The sequence below is a fragment of the Falco cherrug genome, chromosome 10 (assembly GCF_023634085.1).
Source record: "Falco cherrug isolate bFalChe1 chromosome 10, bFalChe1.pri, whole genome shotgun sequence".
Taxonomy (NCBI): domain Eukaryota; kingdom Metazoa; phylum Chordata; class Aves; order Falconiformes; family Falconidae; genus Falco; species Falco cherrug.
In genome coordinates this window covers 17,555,189-17,573,006 of record NC_073706.1, presented here as the reverse complement: position 1 = coordinate 17,573,006, position 17,818 = coordinate 17,555,189, and the positions used below count along the sequence as shown (strand labels likewise).

The window sequence follows — 17,818 nt, the reverse complement described above, 5'->3', positions numbered from 1 at the left end:
AGTCCTCCCAGCCAAGCCCCCCCAGAGGGATTAGGCTGGAAGTACTGGTGTGGGCCAGGGCACTGAGGGATCCTGGCACCGAGGGTCTGTCACTTATTGGCCTCTTGGGGTGATGGTCGCTTGGTTTCAAAGTCCCCCCCATGGCTCCATCCCAATGGTCCTCCCCGAGCACTCAGCGTCGCTGGAGCTGTCAGTGCTCCTCATCGCGGGAGGAAGGCTGGATATAAAAAGCCAGTGGGCTCCAAAACCAAGTTTGTTTCTCCTAGCTCCCAGCCAAGACGTCTGATGACCACAGCCCTGGGAGGGCTGTAATTTCTCAGGTTTATATATAGAGGAGACGAGGCCATGCCGTAGACAGGAACTATATAAAGGGGCTGCCCTGCCCCACTCCCACAGCCAGGCTGGTGGAGCCGGAGAGCTGCGTGGTGCCTCTCTCCGTGGCCATGGACACCTCCTACCCACAGGAGGACTACCTGCCCATGCCGTCCCACAAGCGGGAGCCATCTCCCACCACCTCCCCGCTGCCCCGCGACCACCTCATCTGGTCCATCTTCAACACCATCTACATGAACTTCTGCTGCCTTGGCTTCGTGGCGCTTGCCTTCTCCGTCAAGGTACGGGCACCGAGTGGGGAAACGAGGCTGAATGTTCGGGGTCACCTGGGAGCCTTCCCTGTGCCCCCCTGATGATGATCACCCAGGGATGATGCCAAGGGATGGACTTCCCAAGGAGACACAGAGTGTCTGAAATGGCTGCCTGGGAGGGCTGGGGTGGGGGACAAGAGCCCAACATCCTCAAGAGGCTGGCTGCAGGTGACACCATCTCTTGGTAAAGCCCCCACGCTTTTCCTGCCGCCTGTTAATGAAGCTGTGAGACCCCCTGGATAAATACAGCCTCCTGCTGCTGCCGGAGGACCAACTGCTGCTGCCTAGAAGGTGCTGGGGGAGCACGATGCCCCCAGCCCCTCCACCTGCCCTCTGGCAGGAGCAGCTCCAGCGGGGCTGGACCAGGGTGGAAAAATGGGGCTGAAGCCAGTGAGGCTATGAGAGAAGCCGGGAGGAAAATCCCAGCGGCAAAGCAAGCGTGGCCGGAGCGGGGCAGGAGCACAGGGAGCTGGTGGGCAGCCTGGGGCGGATGGAGAGCAACCCCCTTGACACTGACCAGGGGACCAGACTGCAGGCTGCGGGGGGGAGGCAGGGCAGGGGGCTGCGGGGGGAGGCAGGGCAGGGGGCTGCGGGCTGCCCAGGCACTGCTGCCCGTCTCTCGGCTGTTGCAGGCGCGGGACCGGAAAGCGGCCGGGGACGTGGAAGCTGCTCGGCGCTTCAGTGCCAAGGCCAGGTGCTACAACGCCCTGGCATTGGCGGGGAGCGTGGTGCTGCCGCTGCTGCTCGCTGCCCTGGTCATCACGGGCGTCATCCACCTCTCCAAGCTCGCCCAGGAGTCTGCTGGCTTCTTCACCTACCAGTTCAGTGGGAGCAACGAGGAGGACAAGTGACCAGTGGGCGAAGGGCTTGTTGAAACTCCTTGGTATCGCTGGTGGCCCCCCTGCTCAAAAAACCCACTGGTCCAGCGTAACCCAGCCACTCCCCATCCCTGCCACCCACAGCCACGTCCACAAGCTCTCACAGCCACCAGGCAGTGCGTGGTTGGAGGGGACGTAGCCCACAGGCCTCCTGCCCTGCTGCATACCCCCTCACCCTCCCCTGGCTGGTCTGGCACCCCCAGCCCTACGGTGCCTGACCCTGGCTCCCAGCCACCTTTCTTGGGGCAGCTCTATTATTTTTGTTTACCCTGTGTGGTTTTTTTTTTAAATTCCCTTTATCCTGTGTGGATCACAGCATCGGTGATTACTATTTAAATCATTAAACCATTTCACACATTGTGAGTCTTCTGCGTGCGTGTGTGTAGTGCAGTGGGGGTGCTAAAGGGACAATATAAATACATCGGTTTTGCTCTGAAGAGGCTCTTTGCAGCCAAGAAGAGCAATAATCTCTGTGACCCTTGGAGCCACCCAGCCTAAACTAGCCAGAAGCCAAAGAAGCAGAGAAGTGCCTCAGTCCCGGGGGGGACACGCTCAAGCAGATGAGATGTCATCTCCTCCAAGGTGAGCTGAGACTTGCAAACTCATTGCAGTAAAGCAGAGACCCCCCAGCAGGGACAGAGGAGATAAGCACAGGATGCCACCCCACTGCTCTGTGCTGTCCCTCACTATTGCCCTCCCTCGTCCAGAGCCAGCTCATTTTGGCAGCTGGATTAAAAGGATCCCTTTTTGTGGAGGAGGGGGATCCCTTTCCGTGCCACCCGAGACCTGGCTCAGAGCTGGGCTTTATCCTCAGCCCCACCAAAATCCAAACCCAGGTGCAGTCCACAGGGCTGTACCGTGGGGGAGGGGATGGAGGGGTCCCGTTTGTCCTGCCCTGCTGCCAAGAACTGCTGCTAATTAAGGGTTGAGTGACTTTTGACAAAGTCTGACAGGGAGCCAGCGTAATTATAAGGCAGGGGAGTTGCTTCGCCTTCTTCCCTAAGCGTTCCCACATGCTGCCTGTGGCAGGGAGCAGCCGCAAGGCTTTTTATAAACTCCGTGGGATTCAGCCGAGATTCCTGGGGTGTGCTCAGAGAGGACAGACCCTGGCAAGGGTGGCTTCGACATCCCCTCGCTTTGGCCCATGTCTGCTCTAGCAAAGCCATGGAGCTGGGAAACACAGCAGCAAAACGGCCCCAGGAAGGGGGGTGCGGGAGGGGAGGATGCTGCGAGGTGCAGAGCTGGTGTCGTGCCTCCTGTTTGCAGGGATACAGGGGTGCAGCCCTTCCCCTTCTCCCCTTGGGGCTTCCTAGGACACGGAAAATGCCTTAAGCAAATTTACAGCAGGTCTTTGCTCACCTTGAGGCTGCTTAGCTGGAGGAGAGCTCTGCTTAGACCCCAGAAAAATGCTGCACTTGTCATCATCTGACATAATTTTAATGATAACTGATGCCTGGGCTTCCTACAGCCCTTCAAACGTCAAGTTAGAAGGGCTTTAACTCCAAAACTGCTTGAAAAGAGAGATGATAATGTATGTAAGGGCTTAAAAACACGACAGGGATGTTATACACCAAATAAAAGAAAAAGAGCTACGTGCTGCCCGAACGGGGTTAAAATGCTCTTGGCTGTGTATTTTGTGACTGACATTAGTGCCAAAATAACACTCGGCTCCAGCCTTACTTCTGTCCGCCCTGCCACGCTGCCTTTGCAGAGTTTCTCCTTGCGAGGATCAGCAGGATTTGGGGGTCCCAGCTGCTTGGCATACCAACACCCCAGAGGCTGCTGCAGAGGGATCCTCCTCTGTGCTGGCTGGCAGAGACATGACGTGGCAGGCAGCGCTGGTGGAGCCTCCACCGCCCTGTGAGCCCCCGGAGTGATGCAGGCAGGCGGGAGAAGGCAAGGACCAAGCCGGGACGTGTTGGAGTAGCTGGGAGTCAGCACACGTACGGGCTGGACTAAATACGGATCCATTCAGCTAGGGTCATCCTATATCTGTTTATACACAGATATAGAAAGCAGAAACAAGTCATGAGTGTTTAGATAATGCATTTAAAACAGTCGCTTTCAGGCTTTATTTCACCTCCTCTGCTAAGCGAGAGATACCGAAGGCACATGAAGGGGAGTCAGGGGGCTCACTGCCCCCTGGCACAGACGAGGATGCTCAGCACCACCGGGAGCTGCTGCCACCGCAGCCACAGTGACAGCCCTGAGCCCACCACCCCGCCCCAGGGCCATGCAGACAGCATGCAGTCCCATGGGGGCAAAGGGTTTATGGCACAGCCTGGGACCTCCACCTTCCCCTTCCCCCTCCCCCTCTGCAGACATCCACTCTTCAGCTGGTTTCTGCTGCCTCGGGGCGGGGGGCGGGGGGGGGGGGGGGCGGGGGGGCGTAAATCCCAGATCAACCAAGGTTTAAAATGTCTCGGTGGATGACCTCTGAATCCAGCCAGCCGCCGTGGGGAAGGAGACGCTCTGTCCTACAACAAAACCCAACCTGTGTGAGATACGGGAACGGTTTCTCCCCCAAATTGTCTATTTTTAGGAAGCAGTCCCAGGTGATGACACCTTACCTTCCCACAGGGGAAACCGCTGCCCTGACTCCTCCAGCACAGCTTCCAGGGGAGGTGCTGGAGGCTCCCGGGCGTACTCAGTCACTTTGATCCTGATCACTTCTTTGGTGATGATGAACTTCAGTTTATTGCCAAAGTAGGAGACACCAGTGACTTTCAACTTGTTGATGTCATCAGGAAAGGCAGGGTTGAAGCGGAGGCTGGAGCGGGTGATCCTGGAAAGGCAGGAGCACATCAGTGGTGGGGACAGAGGGTAGCTACCAAGCGGTCAGCCACCTCCCCCTATCCCTATGGCACCTTATAGGCTTCAGGCTTCTTAAGGGGACTGCTGTAAACAGAGACCCTGTGTCCTCCACCCCACATCGAGCTGCTGCAGGTGTGTTCCCGCTGTAAAGACTGGAAAAGGATTTGGAACAGGGAAGCGGCTCTTTCCGTGTCACTTGATGAGTTAGTGGCGCGTTTGGGAAGCTGAATGCCATTTGCTAAGTCTGTCCTCTGGCTCAGCCCTAACATCCCCTGCCTCCCTCAGATGTGGTGTGGAAAGACCCTCTGCAGCCCAGCCTCACACATCCCGGAGGCCTCCCCCGTTATGCCATGCATCTCTGGGCAGAGTGTCCGTGATGCATCCCAAGGATCTCCAGGCAAACCCTGAGCACACGGATGAAGCATCTGGTGAAGAGCTACTTGGGCTGTGATTTCACGGCCTGGCACCTGAGGCCATTCCTGTCCCCCTTTCCAGTCCCTTACTTGGGCTCTGTGCTTTCCATTAGGTTGGATTTTATTTTTTTAATAAGAAAGAGCAAAAAATTTTATTTTTTTTTTCTTCCAAGACAGCTCAGCTCCCCACTCCGGTTCAGAGGTTGGCTTCAGCAGCAGCGATGCTGGCTAAACTTCAGGAGCGCCCTGCTCAGAGACAGGGAGGGGAATGGGGCATGGGAAGGAGCAGAGGTGGCCGTGGATCCCAGGCAGGAATTGCCATTGAAATCTGGTCACACCAACCTACAGCACAGGCCGTGGGCCACGCATGGCACTCTGTCCCAGCCACATGAGCAGCTCAGGAGATGGCGGTAGCTGGGATGTTTAGGATGGACACTCAGCTTCAGCCCAAATACCTCGCAGCAGGTATTTGTTCTCACCTGCCGTTCCTCGGCAAGCTGTACCACGGTGGTGAGGAGATTATGGGAGCTCACCTCACACCTGGTGGGGATGCTCCTGGAGGTGCCGCTCAACTGAATCATGAGACACACCTGACCACTAGTGCTGACCCTCTCTGTAATTTGCCATGTCAACGAAGATGTGGCCACACAGCTCGGTTTTCACTTGCCCAAGCTGTGACCGAAGTGGGTTGGCAAGGTGACCTTGGGCAACCCACATCAGCTCCCACCTTCACTGGTTTGAAAGGACTTAGATTCAGCACTGCTGTATGTGCTCCTTCACGTATACAGATCAAGATACAAAAATCAAGAAAACAGCTTGAATCCTTTCTGCAAGCCCTTACCCAGGGTCAAACAGAGCCCGCTGGTGCGTTTGGGCTTTGGATGAGGAAAGACAACAGTCACTGTTATCTCCTACTCAAATCTTGACATGAGAGCTCTTGCCCATCACTCCCTAACATGTGGAGAGGACTCAGTGGGCTGGAGGGAACTCAGGAGAGGCTCAAGACAGTGGAGAGCCTCAGCAGCAGGGCAGCGTGAGGCAGGATCCACCGCGTACCATGGGCAAGGCAAGAGCGTGACCTGGAGGGACACATAAATGTCACCTCAACATCTGCAGGAGCTTGGCTGGAGCCCCAAAGCCTGTGGCTTGAGCCTGTGCTGGGAGGGCCCGGCCCAACACGCAAGGAGCATCTGAGGACCGTCGGGCTTCGCGAAAGCTGGGATTGAGGTTTTCAGCTGGGAATACCGCAGCTCACGCCCAGCTCCACCAAGAAACCAGTGGGTTTCTCGGCAACTTCTGGCCACACACACAGAGTAAAACCACAGAGTTAGTGCTAAAAGGTTTCGCTGGAAACCAAAAGGGTTGTCAGTTTGATCCATCCTCAGTTAAACTAAGAATATGCTCAGGAGACTGTTGCTTCAGGGTAGAAACCACCGGACTGCTTTGGATAAGAGACACAGCTTTGAAATTACATCAGCAGCGTAATGGTTGTTCTAAGGTATTTTGATGCCATGGCGATGCCGGCTGGGCACGCTCCTCTGCAGAGGTCTGCAGCGCCGCACGCATGGCAGATGGCTTTGGGGGGATGCAGAGGGTCTTTCCACACCACATCCGAGGGAGGCAGGGGATGTTATGGCTGAGCCAGAGGACAGACTTAGCAAATGGCATTCAGCTTCCCAAACGCGCCACTAACTCATCAAGTGACACGGAAAGAGCCGCTTCCCTGTTCCAAATCCTTTTCCAGTCTTTACAGCGGGAACACACCTGCAGCAGCTCGGTGTGGGGTCTCTGTTTACAGCAGTCCCCTTAAGAAGCCTACAGCCTATAAGGTGTCGTTAGAAGCAGACTTCTGTTTGCCTGCAGGGTGACTGTAGGGACTTTTCTCTGCAACTACTGAGCCAAACGGCCCACGTATTTGGTGGGTCATCGTCCCTAAGCTTCATCCACACTTGGTGAAGAAACCAAAGCAACAGCCACCTATGGAGCAGGCAGGTCGGGACGTGGTTCTGGCATGCAGGCATCAAAATGATGTGGGCTAGCCACAACCCCGGAATCAGGGATGTCCCTCTTCACCGGGGGTGTCAGCCAGTGCCGGAGAGACCGGCACTGGCCTTGCCATGCTGCCTTTTGAAGCCAATGGCTTTAACACTGACGCAGCTGGAGGAGGAACAAACCAAAACTTGTCATTTCTGATATCTCCACCCTCTTCCCCACCAGTGACTAACTGTTCCCAGTTCATCCAGGAACATTAACGCTCCTGTTTGTCATTGCCTGCTGGGAGCTTGGCAGGATATTCTGGATGCTGCAAGTTCCTTGACTTTTTCATGAGTAAAACCACATTGCTGCAGATGAACAGTAAGGTTTCAAGTGATATGTAGTTGCTTAGAAATTAAATGCAACATAAGATAGGTCTCACCTGAACCCTGTGTAGCCAAAGAGGACAGCTTGCAGGAATCCACCCATCCCTGTCAAGAAGTTCACAGCTCCCGACCCGTCTGAGTTCTCCACCCAGATCTGCTCCAGCAAGAGAAATAAATGACTCAACAGTTGCACTGGGACTCTTCACGCAGTTTTGAGGGGTTGAACACGCTTATCATCGTCACTGTCACCTATCTGGGGTGCTGCAATGACCATGCCTTGCTGCCCATCCCGGCATGAGGTGGTGGGTGGGCTTTGATGCGTCCCTGAATAGCACCATCTCCATGCCCCTTCCCATTCCTAGGCAGAAGGAAGCCTAGAGGGTGTACGACAGCGACCCATGGCTTTGTGTTGCCTGATAGGAATCAGACGCCTCCTCACTGCTCTTTGGAAGCACACAGAGAGGAGATGGAGCGTGCAACCACCAAGCCCAATGTAATAATCACCTGGTGACCACAAGTGCCGTCAGCATGGGCTGCAGCCCAAGCGATGCCTCTCAGTGTGACACAACCTACTTGGGAGCAGGCAAGATAAAAGCAAGAGGCGTTTGTCACAGGGAAGCACCCACACCATGCAGCTAACCTTGAAGGGCTCCGTGATGTTGCTGAAACACTTGTTCAGTTGGCTCTGGGCTCTCTGGACCTCCTTCAGCTCCAGCCAGCCCACCGCAAACATGCTCTGCCAGAGAGAGAAACAGCCTTTCACCTGCTGCTGCTCCCCAGGGGCAGCAATGCAGCAAAAGCTTCTGAGGGACCCCACCGCCAGCATCCTTCTGACCCAGGACCGACACCTTTGGTGCACTCCTCTAGCTCCGCACTCCTCACACTCCCTTAGAATTTAAAGCAGGTCTGACAAATCGTGTCTGCTGACGGGGCTGGTGGTCCCTAACTTGGATGGAAACAACCACCTCGGGGATGAATCCCAGCTTCGGCTTTCCCCCTTTCCTTACCCAGGTCATGGCTGGCCCATCCAGCTCAGTGACGGGCTCATACATCTCCAGGTCATTTCTCCGGACTTCAGAGCTCATGGGGTGCATCAGCGGGAACCCAAGCAAGACAACGTCAGCTTGTTTCACAGGCTCACCTGGGGAAAGGAGCTGGTCAGACCACGTATGCCAGCCAGGAACAACTGGCTGGCTGATGCTCTGTTTACTCACATGGGGAACAAACCTCTCACAGAATCATCAGCTTAGAACAACAAATGCCACACCAGCAGGGGGAAGGCAGTGGACCTGCAGGGAGGACAACTCATTGCTGCCTTGCTACAGGCAGACCAGAGCAGCAGCTTATGGTTTGTCCTTGCTGCTGTGTTGAGGCGGGACGCTGGCACAGCCCTAACGTGATGGCATCCAGCCTGGCATCACCTGAGCTCCAGGTGTGAAGGAATAGCTCCCAGGATCCCGTGCATCCAGGCTACCCTGCCCCTAACTATGGGAAAAGGGGCACTTAACTGGGCAGGCGTTACCACTGGAACTGGTCCTTCCACTTCTAGAGGGCCAGGGAGCTCTGGATGGGCAACATGCGGCCCTTGGCCTTGGAAAGACAGACCTAACTGTCAGCAGTGGGTTCATAGCAACCACAGCAACCGCAGCCCAGGGCTAAAAGTCTCTTCCTACTCTCCACGCTCCCAAATTTTCTAATTTTATGAGCCCACTAATGATAAAAGAGCCACTAAGAGGCAGGAAAAACTTCTACAAGCCCATTTGCCAGTGTGGAAAGCCTAAATGCTGCACCTGGGGAGCAATGCTGGGGATTCTTACTCCAGCCAACCCCCCAGCCACGCTTCCTGTGTCTGGAGCAGTCAGGGTCCCCACTTCTCGCAGACTTACAAAGAGTGAGCAGTGGCCAACTCAGGGGTTGGCTGCTGCCTCTCCGCTCACCTGGGCTGTAACCGTCGTACTCGGGATGATATTTCTTCTCCGCATCAAAGGGCACTTTGACTTTCTGGGCACAGTCCACCCACTCCTCTGGCACAGGGATCAAGAAGTCCCGAGCAACATCAGCTGCAAAGTTTAAGCTGAAAAGCAGCAAGGAACAGTGCTCTCCATCAGGCATGGGTGCCTGTCCCCCCCTCAGAGCCGGGAAGAGAAGAAAGGGAAGAGAAAGAACTAATTGAGCCGTAACTGCAAAGCAGCAACTACTCTGAAAGCACACAGGTCAGAGTTTAAGCTTGGGGTAACAGCTTTCATCGCTGGAGTCGGGAGTCCGTTCCTCTAGCTTTAGATGTCTCCAGCTGTGTAGTTGCACAGACACCTCACTAAAGGCAGGGAGAGAAGCCCTCCTGTGAAGCGAGACTCCTTGCTCTCATGTGGCCACCTGAACCAGGCCAGATGGAGCCATGGGACCACCTACTCCCTTCCGCTGATGGTGAAGGCTGGCGAAGGAGACCCGCTCGGACAGAGGCATGCGAGGGGAGGAAAGGCACATCCCATGCTGGAGCCCTGCTGCCTCCTATCCCTGCCAGACAGCTGGGCAGAAAAGAAGAGAGATGGGCCAGGCTTCGAGAAGGCACGCGTGTTACCTCCGCTGTGCCACAGCGTTGGTGTACGCAGAGTTATCAACCTGGTGATGGTACTCATCCGGGGGCATGACACCTGGAGGAAGAGGAAGGGGACACTTCACACCGCAGCACACCCCAGGTCTGGCATGGCTTGGTGCTCATCCTCAGGGAAGCAGCACGAGAGGGGGACACCCCCGCTGCAGCGCCAGGGGTCCCTGTGCCAAGGTGCTGCCCCTCTGCTGCTGGTGGGATCCCACAGAGACCTGGGTGCAATGCTTAGCAGAGAACACGAGCAGTGCTGCTTGTGAAGGAGAAACAACCCAGCGTATGGCTGTGGCTGACGAGCAGCAGGTACCTCAGCCTGAGGGCATCCCCCTCACATCACAGGCAAGGTGACCTTCAAGTCACTAATTCTTTCAAGTCATTCCATCAAGTTGATCAAGTCATTAAACCTTTCCCTCTCTAGAAGCTCAGCTCCCTCCTTTGCTGCTTTTGTGCAGATTGTCCCCAGGAGGAGAGATGGCCACTTCCCAAGAGAAATGTGAAAATAGGCATTTAAATATGTGACTCCCCTGTGGGCACCGGGGATACCTCCAAGGACCTTTGCTCCAAGGGCAGCAAACCCAAGGGCTCTTCCAGCTCTGACCACCCCAGTTTCACACAGACCCCTTCACTCTAACCCAGCCTTCTCCTCCAGACCCTTTCCACAAACACATCTCCCTCACTTCTCTTCCCCCTTGGCATCCGTTTTCAGAAGCAGCCATCAGCATTAACTTGCACTGGTTTACGTGACGGCTGCCTGCGGAGGCACCCTCTGCCCTGCCAGACACACCAGCAGTTGGGCTCGTTTGGCACCAACAGCACCAGATGTCCTTCAAGGGATTAAACTCCTGCAGTCTCCTGGAGGACTTAAATTCAGGTCTCTTAGAAAACACTTAGAAAACTCCTTCCTCTCCCAAGCCCTTGCACTCTGCCTTCTCTAAGTGCCACCAGTCACAACAGCAGGTCTGAAGGCACTTCTGCTTGTGGCATCAGCTCGTACCACCATGGAAGGAGACTTCTAGAGATGCCCTGTGAGTGGCAAGGGGCTGAGAGAAGAAACAACTGATACTGTGCCACTGGAAGAGAGCTGACCATCTGGTTACATATTCACACAGACACAAATATCATCTATGAGATGTTCCAGAGGGCAGGAATCTGAAGAGCCAGTGCACTCCCATCCGGGTCTGGCTGGAGGGACTCCGAGCCTCTGCTCGCAAACCCCTTCTCTACAAACAGGTCTGGCAGCTGCAGAAGTACCTTTGATGTGGTAGCACTGCTCCTCCTTGCTCCACTCCATCCTGCTGCACCAGTACTGAGCCACAGCACCCACCAGCTTCCAGCCTCCGTCCTCCCTGAACAGCTTCTGGTCCTGGATGGAGCCAAAGCCAGAGAAAAACAGGGATGTGAGGGAGACTCAACCAGACCCAAACTCAGCAGGAGGACAGGAGATCTAAGGAGATGGATGTAGCAGGAGAAAACGTCAGAAAACTGGCCTGGATTGAGCCAACAGGATGCTGAGCCGCCCAAGAGGAGAAGGACAGAGGAGGCAGGGCTGAAGAAGGGACCCTGGGGCGCTACCGGCAGTTCTGACAGGAGCAGATAGCAGCAGAGTTTCTCTGGGAAGGGACAGTGGTCACCACCAGATGCCCTGCAGACCTTGCCAGCAGGCCATCCAGGTGGCACATGCTCCCTTTACCTGCGTGGTGCAGTAATACTGCTCAAAGGCCATCAAAACATCCCCAGTGACATGGATTTCTTGGGCTCCATAGATGTCCTCAGGACAGACTTCCCGGCCAGTGGCTGCACTCTCCCAAGGGAACTTAGCACCCTGCCAGGAGACACCCATGACGCAGCTGAGCACAGCATCTTGAGATGCTCTCCCTGGTCCACCACCTGCGGGCCATGCCCTGCTCACAGCCCCTGGCTAAAACTAGAGCCAGAGAGGAAGAGCCAAGCCCAGCTGTCCTCCTGGCTGCCAGTGGCTGGGTGGCGTTGCCCTCAGCCCAACACCTCTGTCCCCACCTTGTAGCCTTGCTCCTGCGCGTTGTGTAAGGCTCCTTCCAGCGTGCGAATCCGGTACTCCAGGATGGCTCGGGCAGCTTCAGGATAAAACAGCAAAATGTTCGGGAACATCCAGGTGTCCTGCAAACATCCAAGCAAGGCAAGGCGGTGGGACTGGCTGGTGGGGCACCCAAACGCTCCCACCAGTTTCACTCTTCAAGTCCGCCCCCATCCCAAATGCTCTGACTGTGATTTTGCTACTACTTAAAGGTGGTAACTATTTTGTAATTTTAATGACTGTGGGGTCATTAAAAGGGATAAATCCATGAGGGACTGTTTCTGCCCATGCCTGCTGCTCTTGGGTACCTCACTGGGGTGATCTCAGCAGGACCTCCCATCCAGCAAGAGAAGGGATGCGTGGGTCCTCCAAAGCCAGAGGCTCTGGAGAAGGTCAAAACCACATGTGTCACCAGGAAGCAAACACACAAGCTCTTCAGGACTGAAAAGCCCTTGCCCACTGAAAAGACCAGACCAGATTTAGCACAGGAGCTTCAACACCATGCAGCAGCGTCTCCTGCCCACGCCATGCCATCACCGTTCAGCCACAGAGATGTGCACACATTCAGCGTGGCTGCCCCGAGAGCAGTTCTGAGCTTCTGGCAGGGGCAAAGCCACCCAGCCCAGCCAGCTTATTGAGCACAACCAATCCTACGTTTAAAATGTGCCCATCGTGGAAAACAATTCTGGGTTTTTTCAGTGGTTTGGACACAACAGGGCTCGCTGATGCCTGAAGCCTGCTGAAGCTGGAAGAAGGGCAGGTTTCAGCTTGCTTTGGTTTAAATAGCTAAAAGTTGGTGGCCGTGCTCCAAGCTAGTCACTGCAGCCCCCTTGGGGGAGTGACCCCAACCACCTCAGCCCCAGCCCTCAGCCTGGGGAAGGGGGCTGCCCTGTGGTGGGGTCTCTCTCGACCCCTTGCCCCCATCAGCTACGCAGCAGCCCCAGGCATCTAGCCTTGATTTAGGCAATTTGCTTTCGAGTTAGAGGACAACCCAGATAAGCAACTACAGGAATTGAGCTGAGTCTGGGTCGCCGGTACAAAAGGAGCAGGAGGATGCTCGCCAGCAAGGGGCTGGTGCCAAGGTGCCCCTACTTGGGAGTAAGGAGGAAGCTCCCGCCAACCTCCTGTTGACTCTTCTCCACCCCAGTCACCGTGCAAAGCCCCCAGGTTGCCATGGCTTCCACCCACCTGGTCCCAGAAGACATGGCCCCAGTAGTCCTCGCCCTGAGTGCCGTTGGACAAGCCGCCAGGGCTGATGCCATGGAAGAGGAATCCCGGGCTCCCACGGGGTGGGATGGCACTCAGCAGGTAGTAGAGACAGCCATAGAGGGCCTGCCTCAAAGGCAGAGGTCCGTCCAGGTCGATGCAGCAGCCTTGCCACAGCGTGGCCCATGCCTGGGCATGGGAGGAGTGCAGGGAGCCAGCAGCGATAAGGGCCAGCCCTTCACTGTAGCTCTTCTTCACCTCCTCTTCGCTCTCAGCCACGGCCGTCAGGAACTCCCAGGATTGCTCCCGCTCCTCCCCATGCAACGTCAAGGCTTGCGGCACCGGTGTCCAGAGCATGTGAACTGTGGGACGAGGTCCCCCCTCCACCTCAGGAACCAGCGTCTTCCCGTAGACGTAGCTGTGGGAGGCAGCAAGAGACAGGTGAAGGGAAAGCGGAGCAGGTGGGACTCCATGCACGTCCACTCATGCAGAGGGGACCTCCCACTGGCAGTCGAGCACCAGGCTCCTGTCCCACCTAGGGCGGAAGCTTCCTTGTCCCCACGCTTCAACTCAGCTGCCGTCCCACCCTCAAAGCACGGGTGAGCGACACTCCTTGCCGTTGGTCCCCAGCCCCAGGAAGCCACTTCCAGAGGTCACCTCCCCCAGACTCACTGTCTTCCCCACACTCATTTCTTTGTCATCACATCTAGTCCCTGTGGCCTTTGGTGCTCTTTTACATGTAATTATTCTGGAGTTGCAACTAATAAAAACATTTCAATACCTAACATTTTATATACCTGCCTGGAAGAAGCAGGTTTGCACAAGCCTCCACACTACTTAGTATTTCAGTCTTGCTCTAATCTTACTTTGCAATTTACTTCCTAACGGTGAGCAGGGCAGCACGCAACAGCCCACGAAGGGTGTATTCAGGGCAGGGTGCCCCCGTCACCCAAACTCACTGTGCTCCCTGGAAGTCTGGTCCTTGGCTCAGGTCCAGGTCCTGGCTCTTTGTCACAAAAGGAGTCTGGAGCTGGACCGTGATGGGTCGGGTGACGTGAGCTGATCGCTGGATGGTGATGCTGAAGGCCATCAAGTGGATGAGGGAATGGTGAGCGTAGATCTGTTGGGTGGCTGCATAGTCTGTTGACTGAAGCACGTGGCTGAAGGTTCCTGTGAGCACAATATGAGCCATCAGCCTTTTGAACCCTCAGGTCCCGATGTTCTGCCCCAGGCTCCCATTTCAGCCCTATCTACTGGCTCTCGCTGGCAAAGGAACCACCTTTTCCCAGGTCCAGATGCAAACAGAGCTTTTTGACTGTTAACACACTGAATCTGGCCAAGCCACAGAGATCTATGCTGTAGAATGTTTCATCAGGCTTCATGACTAAACTGTGTTTTCCAAGCTTGGCTCCAACAGGGATTGAGATACAGTCTGAAAGTCGCTCTTATTCCACTCGCTCCAACACAACTTTGGAAGAACACCACCCCGCAGGTGAACATAAAATGGGGAGAAGACAGATGTGACCTTGTGGAAGAGGCAACCCAGGCAAAGAGACTTTAAACTCTAGAAGGGGGTCACCAGCAGCGGGACAGAAGAGCGGCGGATGCTCCAGATTCTGAAGGTCCAGAGGCGGCAGGACAGGGAGGTGCCTGCCCGCACTCGGCTGCTCACCCGTCCGGGTGTCCAAGGCGAAGGTCTCTGCCGGGCTGTCCGCAGCAGGCACCACCATCCTGACATTGAGGGGGCTGGGGACGTCAGCACGGTGCGTGTCTCCCACCGCCCCGTTGTACACGCCGTTGACGTGGAGGATGTCCCGGTACACGCGGGTGCCCAGGTAAGCGTTGGTCACCGTCGCCAGCAGCCGTGGGTCCGAGGGCAGAGAGGCAGAGGTGAACACAGCGGGGTCCTCCTTGCCATCGGCCATTTCTGAACCAAGCCGAGCTGCAGAACAACAAGAGTCTGGGGCAAGTGGCGAACGGACCAAGCCGGAGCAGGCTGAGCATGGCAGTTTGACACCAGCCCAAAGCAGGGGCTGCAAGCTGCCTCTCTCTCCAAAACCTTCCTGGACCACCCTGCTCACCACCAAGGCTGGCAGCTCACCTGCCTCGCTATGTTCCTAGGGTCTGTGTTTCTTTTAGCTTCCCGTCTGGTCTCCACCGGCACCTCTACCAGCACCCTCCATTGCAGCCTCCCCCACAGTGCCTGGGCAGCTCTCCCCCACCTGGGCTCATTTCCCCCTTTGCAGCCCCCCTCGCTCCCCCTTGGCTCCAGCTGCCTCCCAGCCCAGCAAGGCTCCCCCCAGCTCGCCCAAACCTCACCCACCCACTGGCTACATCACTTCTCCAACTTCCTTCCCTCTTCTCCTCCGTGACAGAGGCTCACCAGTTTCTTCCAATACAACACAGCCACCTTCCCCCCTTTCCTCCCAGTGCTGTTCTGGGACACTGTCAAATGCCCTTCTGCGGCCTCAGTGGCTCCCCATCGCCCAGCTTGCTGCACCCGATGCTGCTTCTCACTCACATGTTTAGCTCAGCTTCAGCTACTGGCTTACTAGGATAGGAGCCTTTTATTTCATTTATACATATATATAAAAATACAGATCTGTATAGATATCTTTTTATATATTTATATATAACACGTAAACATACATATAAGTATATATTAAAGATATGTATAGCTATAGACACATACAAACAGAGCTGTACAGAAGGGAGCTGTAGCTGGTGCCTGGCAATGCTAAGCTCCAGAATAATACAGAGGGTAAAACAAGGCACCAAGAACTCCCCGGGCAGAGCTGCAAGCCCACCGGGGCCGCACAAGCGTGGCCAGAGCGCCCAGCCCAGGCTGACTGTCCCCAAAGTCCCTCCCTGGCCGCAGCCAGCTGCTGGCAGCACTGGGGCCGGCTCCGCTTCCTCACGCCAGGCGACGCTGGAGACTGAATTGCGATAAACCCCCTGCTCCTGCCTCCAGGAAGATCAAAACCAAGAGCCAAACCCTAATGGGGGGTCAGAGAACGAGACCTTGCCTTTGGTCCGGGGCTGAGTGCGAACGCCGGCTGCGGCGGGGGTGGCTGTCGGGCTCTCGCAGCGGGAAGGACGGAAGTCACCCCACCGAGAAAGAAGGAAGGAAATAACTTTTTTCCCTCCCTCCTTAAAAAAAAAATAATACAAGTAAGTCCTGATGTGCAGGTGTTTGCTGAGATGACACTGCCCACAGTGGGGAGCACGGAGGTCCCAGGGCTGCCTCGTGCTCTGAGGAAGGAGGAATGGAGAGAGGAAACCTCAGGCTGCTAGGACTGGCCTACGAGCTGCCCGAGGCATGCCGCAGGGCCCCGGCGAGGGGCTGTGGCTGCTCTCCAGCAAAGCAGACAGAAAAAGCACTCCAGCAAAGCACCTCACAGAAAGAACCATGCACTATAACCAACCTTTGCCCCAGGCCATGCTTTAACCCTTCTCCTTGCCAGCTCTCGGAGGGAACAGGTCCAGGCTTCAGTTTCGGGTGCCTTCCCTGGCTCCCTGCCCGAGACCCCACCGCCGCACACGTTTCTGGGCACGGCACGGGTGCCAGCAAGCATCCCACCCCGACAGCCCGTGCCGCAGGGGCACTGCTGGCACCCAGCCCCACTTCTCCCCACCCCATGTGTCTCTGTGCACTTCTGAAGGCCAGTTACAGACCAAGCAGCATTTTACTAAGCTGTCCCCAGGGCACTGCCACCATGCACAGAGGAGCCCACCCTCCCCAGGCTGGGCTGTGCCAGGGCCACACTGCCCTGGCCGTGGCACACGTCCCCAGCAGGCTCCTTGCCCCAGCCTGGCCATGCCTGGGCTCTCGCCTGGCTGGAGCACTGCTCTCCAGAGAGATCTGTGACCGCGTTTGACCAGCCAAATCCCCAGGGCAGCCAGCAGCCACAGCAGGGCACGCGGGTCCCTGACCCCAGTGAAGCCTCTGCTGCCCCGTGTCACAGGTGAGCAAACTGCAGATCCCACAAGAGCTGAAAGCAGCGGCCTGACCAGCCCCACAGCGTGCCCATGCCCTTCGGCACAGGAGGTGGTAGCCCCCACAGAGACACTTCCACCCCCCATCAGCACAGGGCAGCACAGGAGTTACAAACCCAGTCTCAGGGGAGTAGAAGGGAAGGAAAAAAAAAAAAAGGAAAAAAAAAAAAGCAAATTACCCTGGGTCTAAATGGATGGGTATTCCCCCCAGATCCCAGACATGCCTCCAGCTCACTTGTCAATGCTCACTACAAGATGGAGGCTCCCAGGTCCGCCTGTCTCTTGACCCTATGTCTCTTGCACCTCAAAGCCTTCCCTGCTCCCCCCACATGCCATGGGCCACCCCTGAGCTCAGCCCGCATGTGGGGCAGCCCCAGCTCGTGCTCAGCCTCCACGCTCCTGCAGCAGGAGAATCCTCGAGGTTCCCTTCTCAGCCCCATCAAGCGCTGCCTGTATCCATGACGTGTCAGAGGGGCATCACAGCAGCAGTTTCTCCATCCCACCCCATGCAGCAGCTTTGGTCCTTGCAGAGACAAACGTCCCTCAGCAGGGAGACCTGCGGTGCTGTCCCCACGGGCAGGGGGACACTGAGCACTGCAGCCAGATGCTGCGTCTCTGACCAACCCACTGCTGGCACCCTGAGAGGGGGATTATCTTATTGAACAATCCAACCTTTACAGGATAGATATTATACATCTGTTCTCTGCAAATCCGCAGAAAAGCCAGTGTCTGACTCGAGCAAAGCTGCCATCAGCATTAAGGAAGCAAAAATGTGTTTCCTTGGTCCAGCAGCAGTGAACGGCACCACGGCTCCCTGCTGGCTGCTGCCTGGGGAAGGTGAAGGCTCCT

General features: G+C 56.2%; 2 protein-coding genes across 10 annotated transcripts; one reads left to right on the top strand and one right to left on the bottom strand.

The window, feature by feature from the left end:
* Positions 1-398: 398 nt before the first annotated feature.
* Positions 399-1,875, top strand: IFITM5 (interferon induced transmembrane protein 5). The gene is made up of 2 exons (XM_005445059.3): positions 399-614; positions 1,277-1,875. Exons 1-2 carry the CDS (start codon positions 444-446, stop codon positions 1,493-1,495), a joined length of 390 nt encoding a protein of 129 aa, XP_005445116.1. The 5' UTR covers positions 399-443; the 3' UTR covers positions 1,496-1,875.
* A 1,144-nt stretch (positions 1,876-3,019) lies between these two features.
* PGGHG (protein-glucosylgalactosylhydroxylysine glucosidase) lies at positions 3,020-17,249 on the bottom strand. Of its 9 annotated transcripts, none has more exons than XM_027813737.2 (14): positions 17,149-17,249; positions 14,646-14,915; positions 13,933-14,143; positions 12,956-13,391; positions 11,731-11,850; positions 11,405-11,536; positions 10,966-11,077; positions 9,688-9,760; positions 9,047-9,183; positions 8,117-8,250; positions 7,750-7,845; positions 7,166-7,263; positions 4,093-4,307; positions 3,556-3,999 (listed from the first exon to the last, which is right to left on the bottom strand). In XM_027813737.2, the coding sequence occupies exons 2-14, from the start codon at positions 14,896-14,898 to the stop codon at positions 3,935-3,937; spliced, it is 2,082 nt and encodes a 693-aa protein (XP_027669538.2). In that variant the 5' UTR covers positions 14,899-14,915; positions 17,149-17,249; the 3' UTR covers positions 3,556-3,934. The 9 variants fall into 9 exon arrangements, with proteins under 9 accessions (XP_027669542.1, XP_027669538.2, XP_027669539.2 ...); XM_027813738.2 differs by lacking the exon at positions 17,149-17,249 and adding an exon at positions 15,357-17,055; XM_027813736.2 differs by lacking the exon at positions 17,149-17,249 and adding an exon at positions 16,000-17,055.
* Between the last annotated feature and the right edge of the window lie 569 nt (positions 17,250-17,818).

Excerpts from the sequence above, each read along its gene's own strand:
- PGGHG (XM_027813737.2), bottom strand. The coding sequence starts at position 14,898 with ATGGCCGATGGCAAGGAGGACCCCGCTGTGTTCACCTCTGCCTCTCTG. Across the intron at positions 11,537-11,730 it reads CGCAGGAGCAAGGCTACAAG|GGTGCTAAGTTCCCTTGGGA; the intron begins GTGGGGACAGAG and ends GTCTCCTGGCAG. Across the intron at positions 7,264-7,749 it reads ACATCACGGAGCCCTTCAAG|ATCTGGGTGGAGAACTCAGA; the intron begins GTTAGCTGCATG and ends TTGCTGGAGCAG.
- IFITM5 (XM_005445059.3), top strand. The coding sequence starts at position 444 with ATGGACACCTCCTACCCACAGGAGGACTACCTGCCCATGCCGTCCCAC. Across the intron at positions 615-1,276 it reads CGCTTGCCTTCTCCGTCAAG|GCGCGGGACCGGAAAGCGGC; the intron begins GTACGGGCACCG and ends CGGCTGTTGCAG.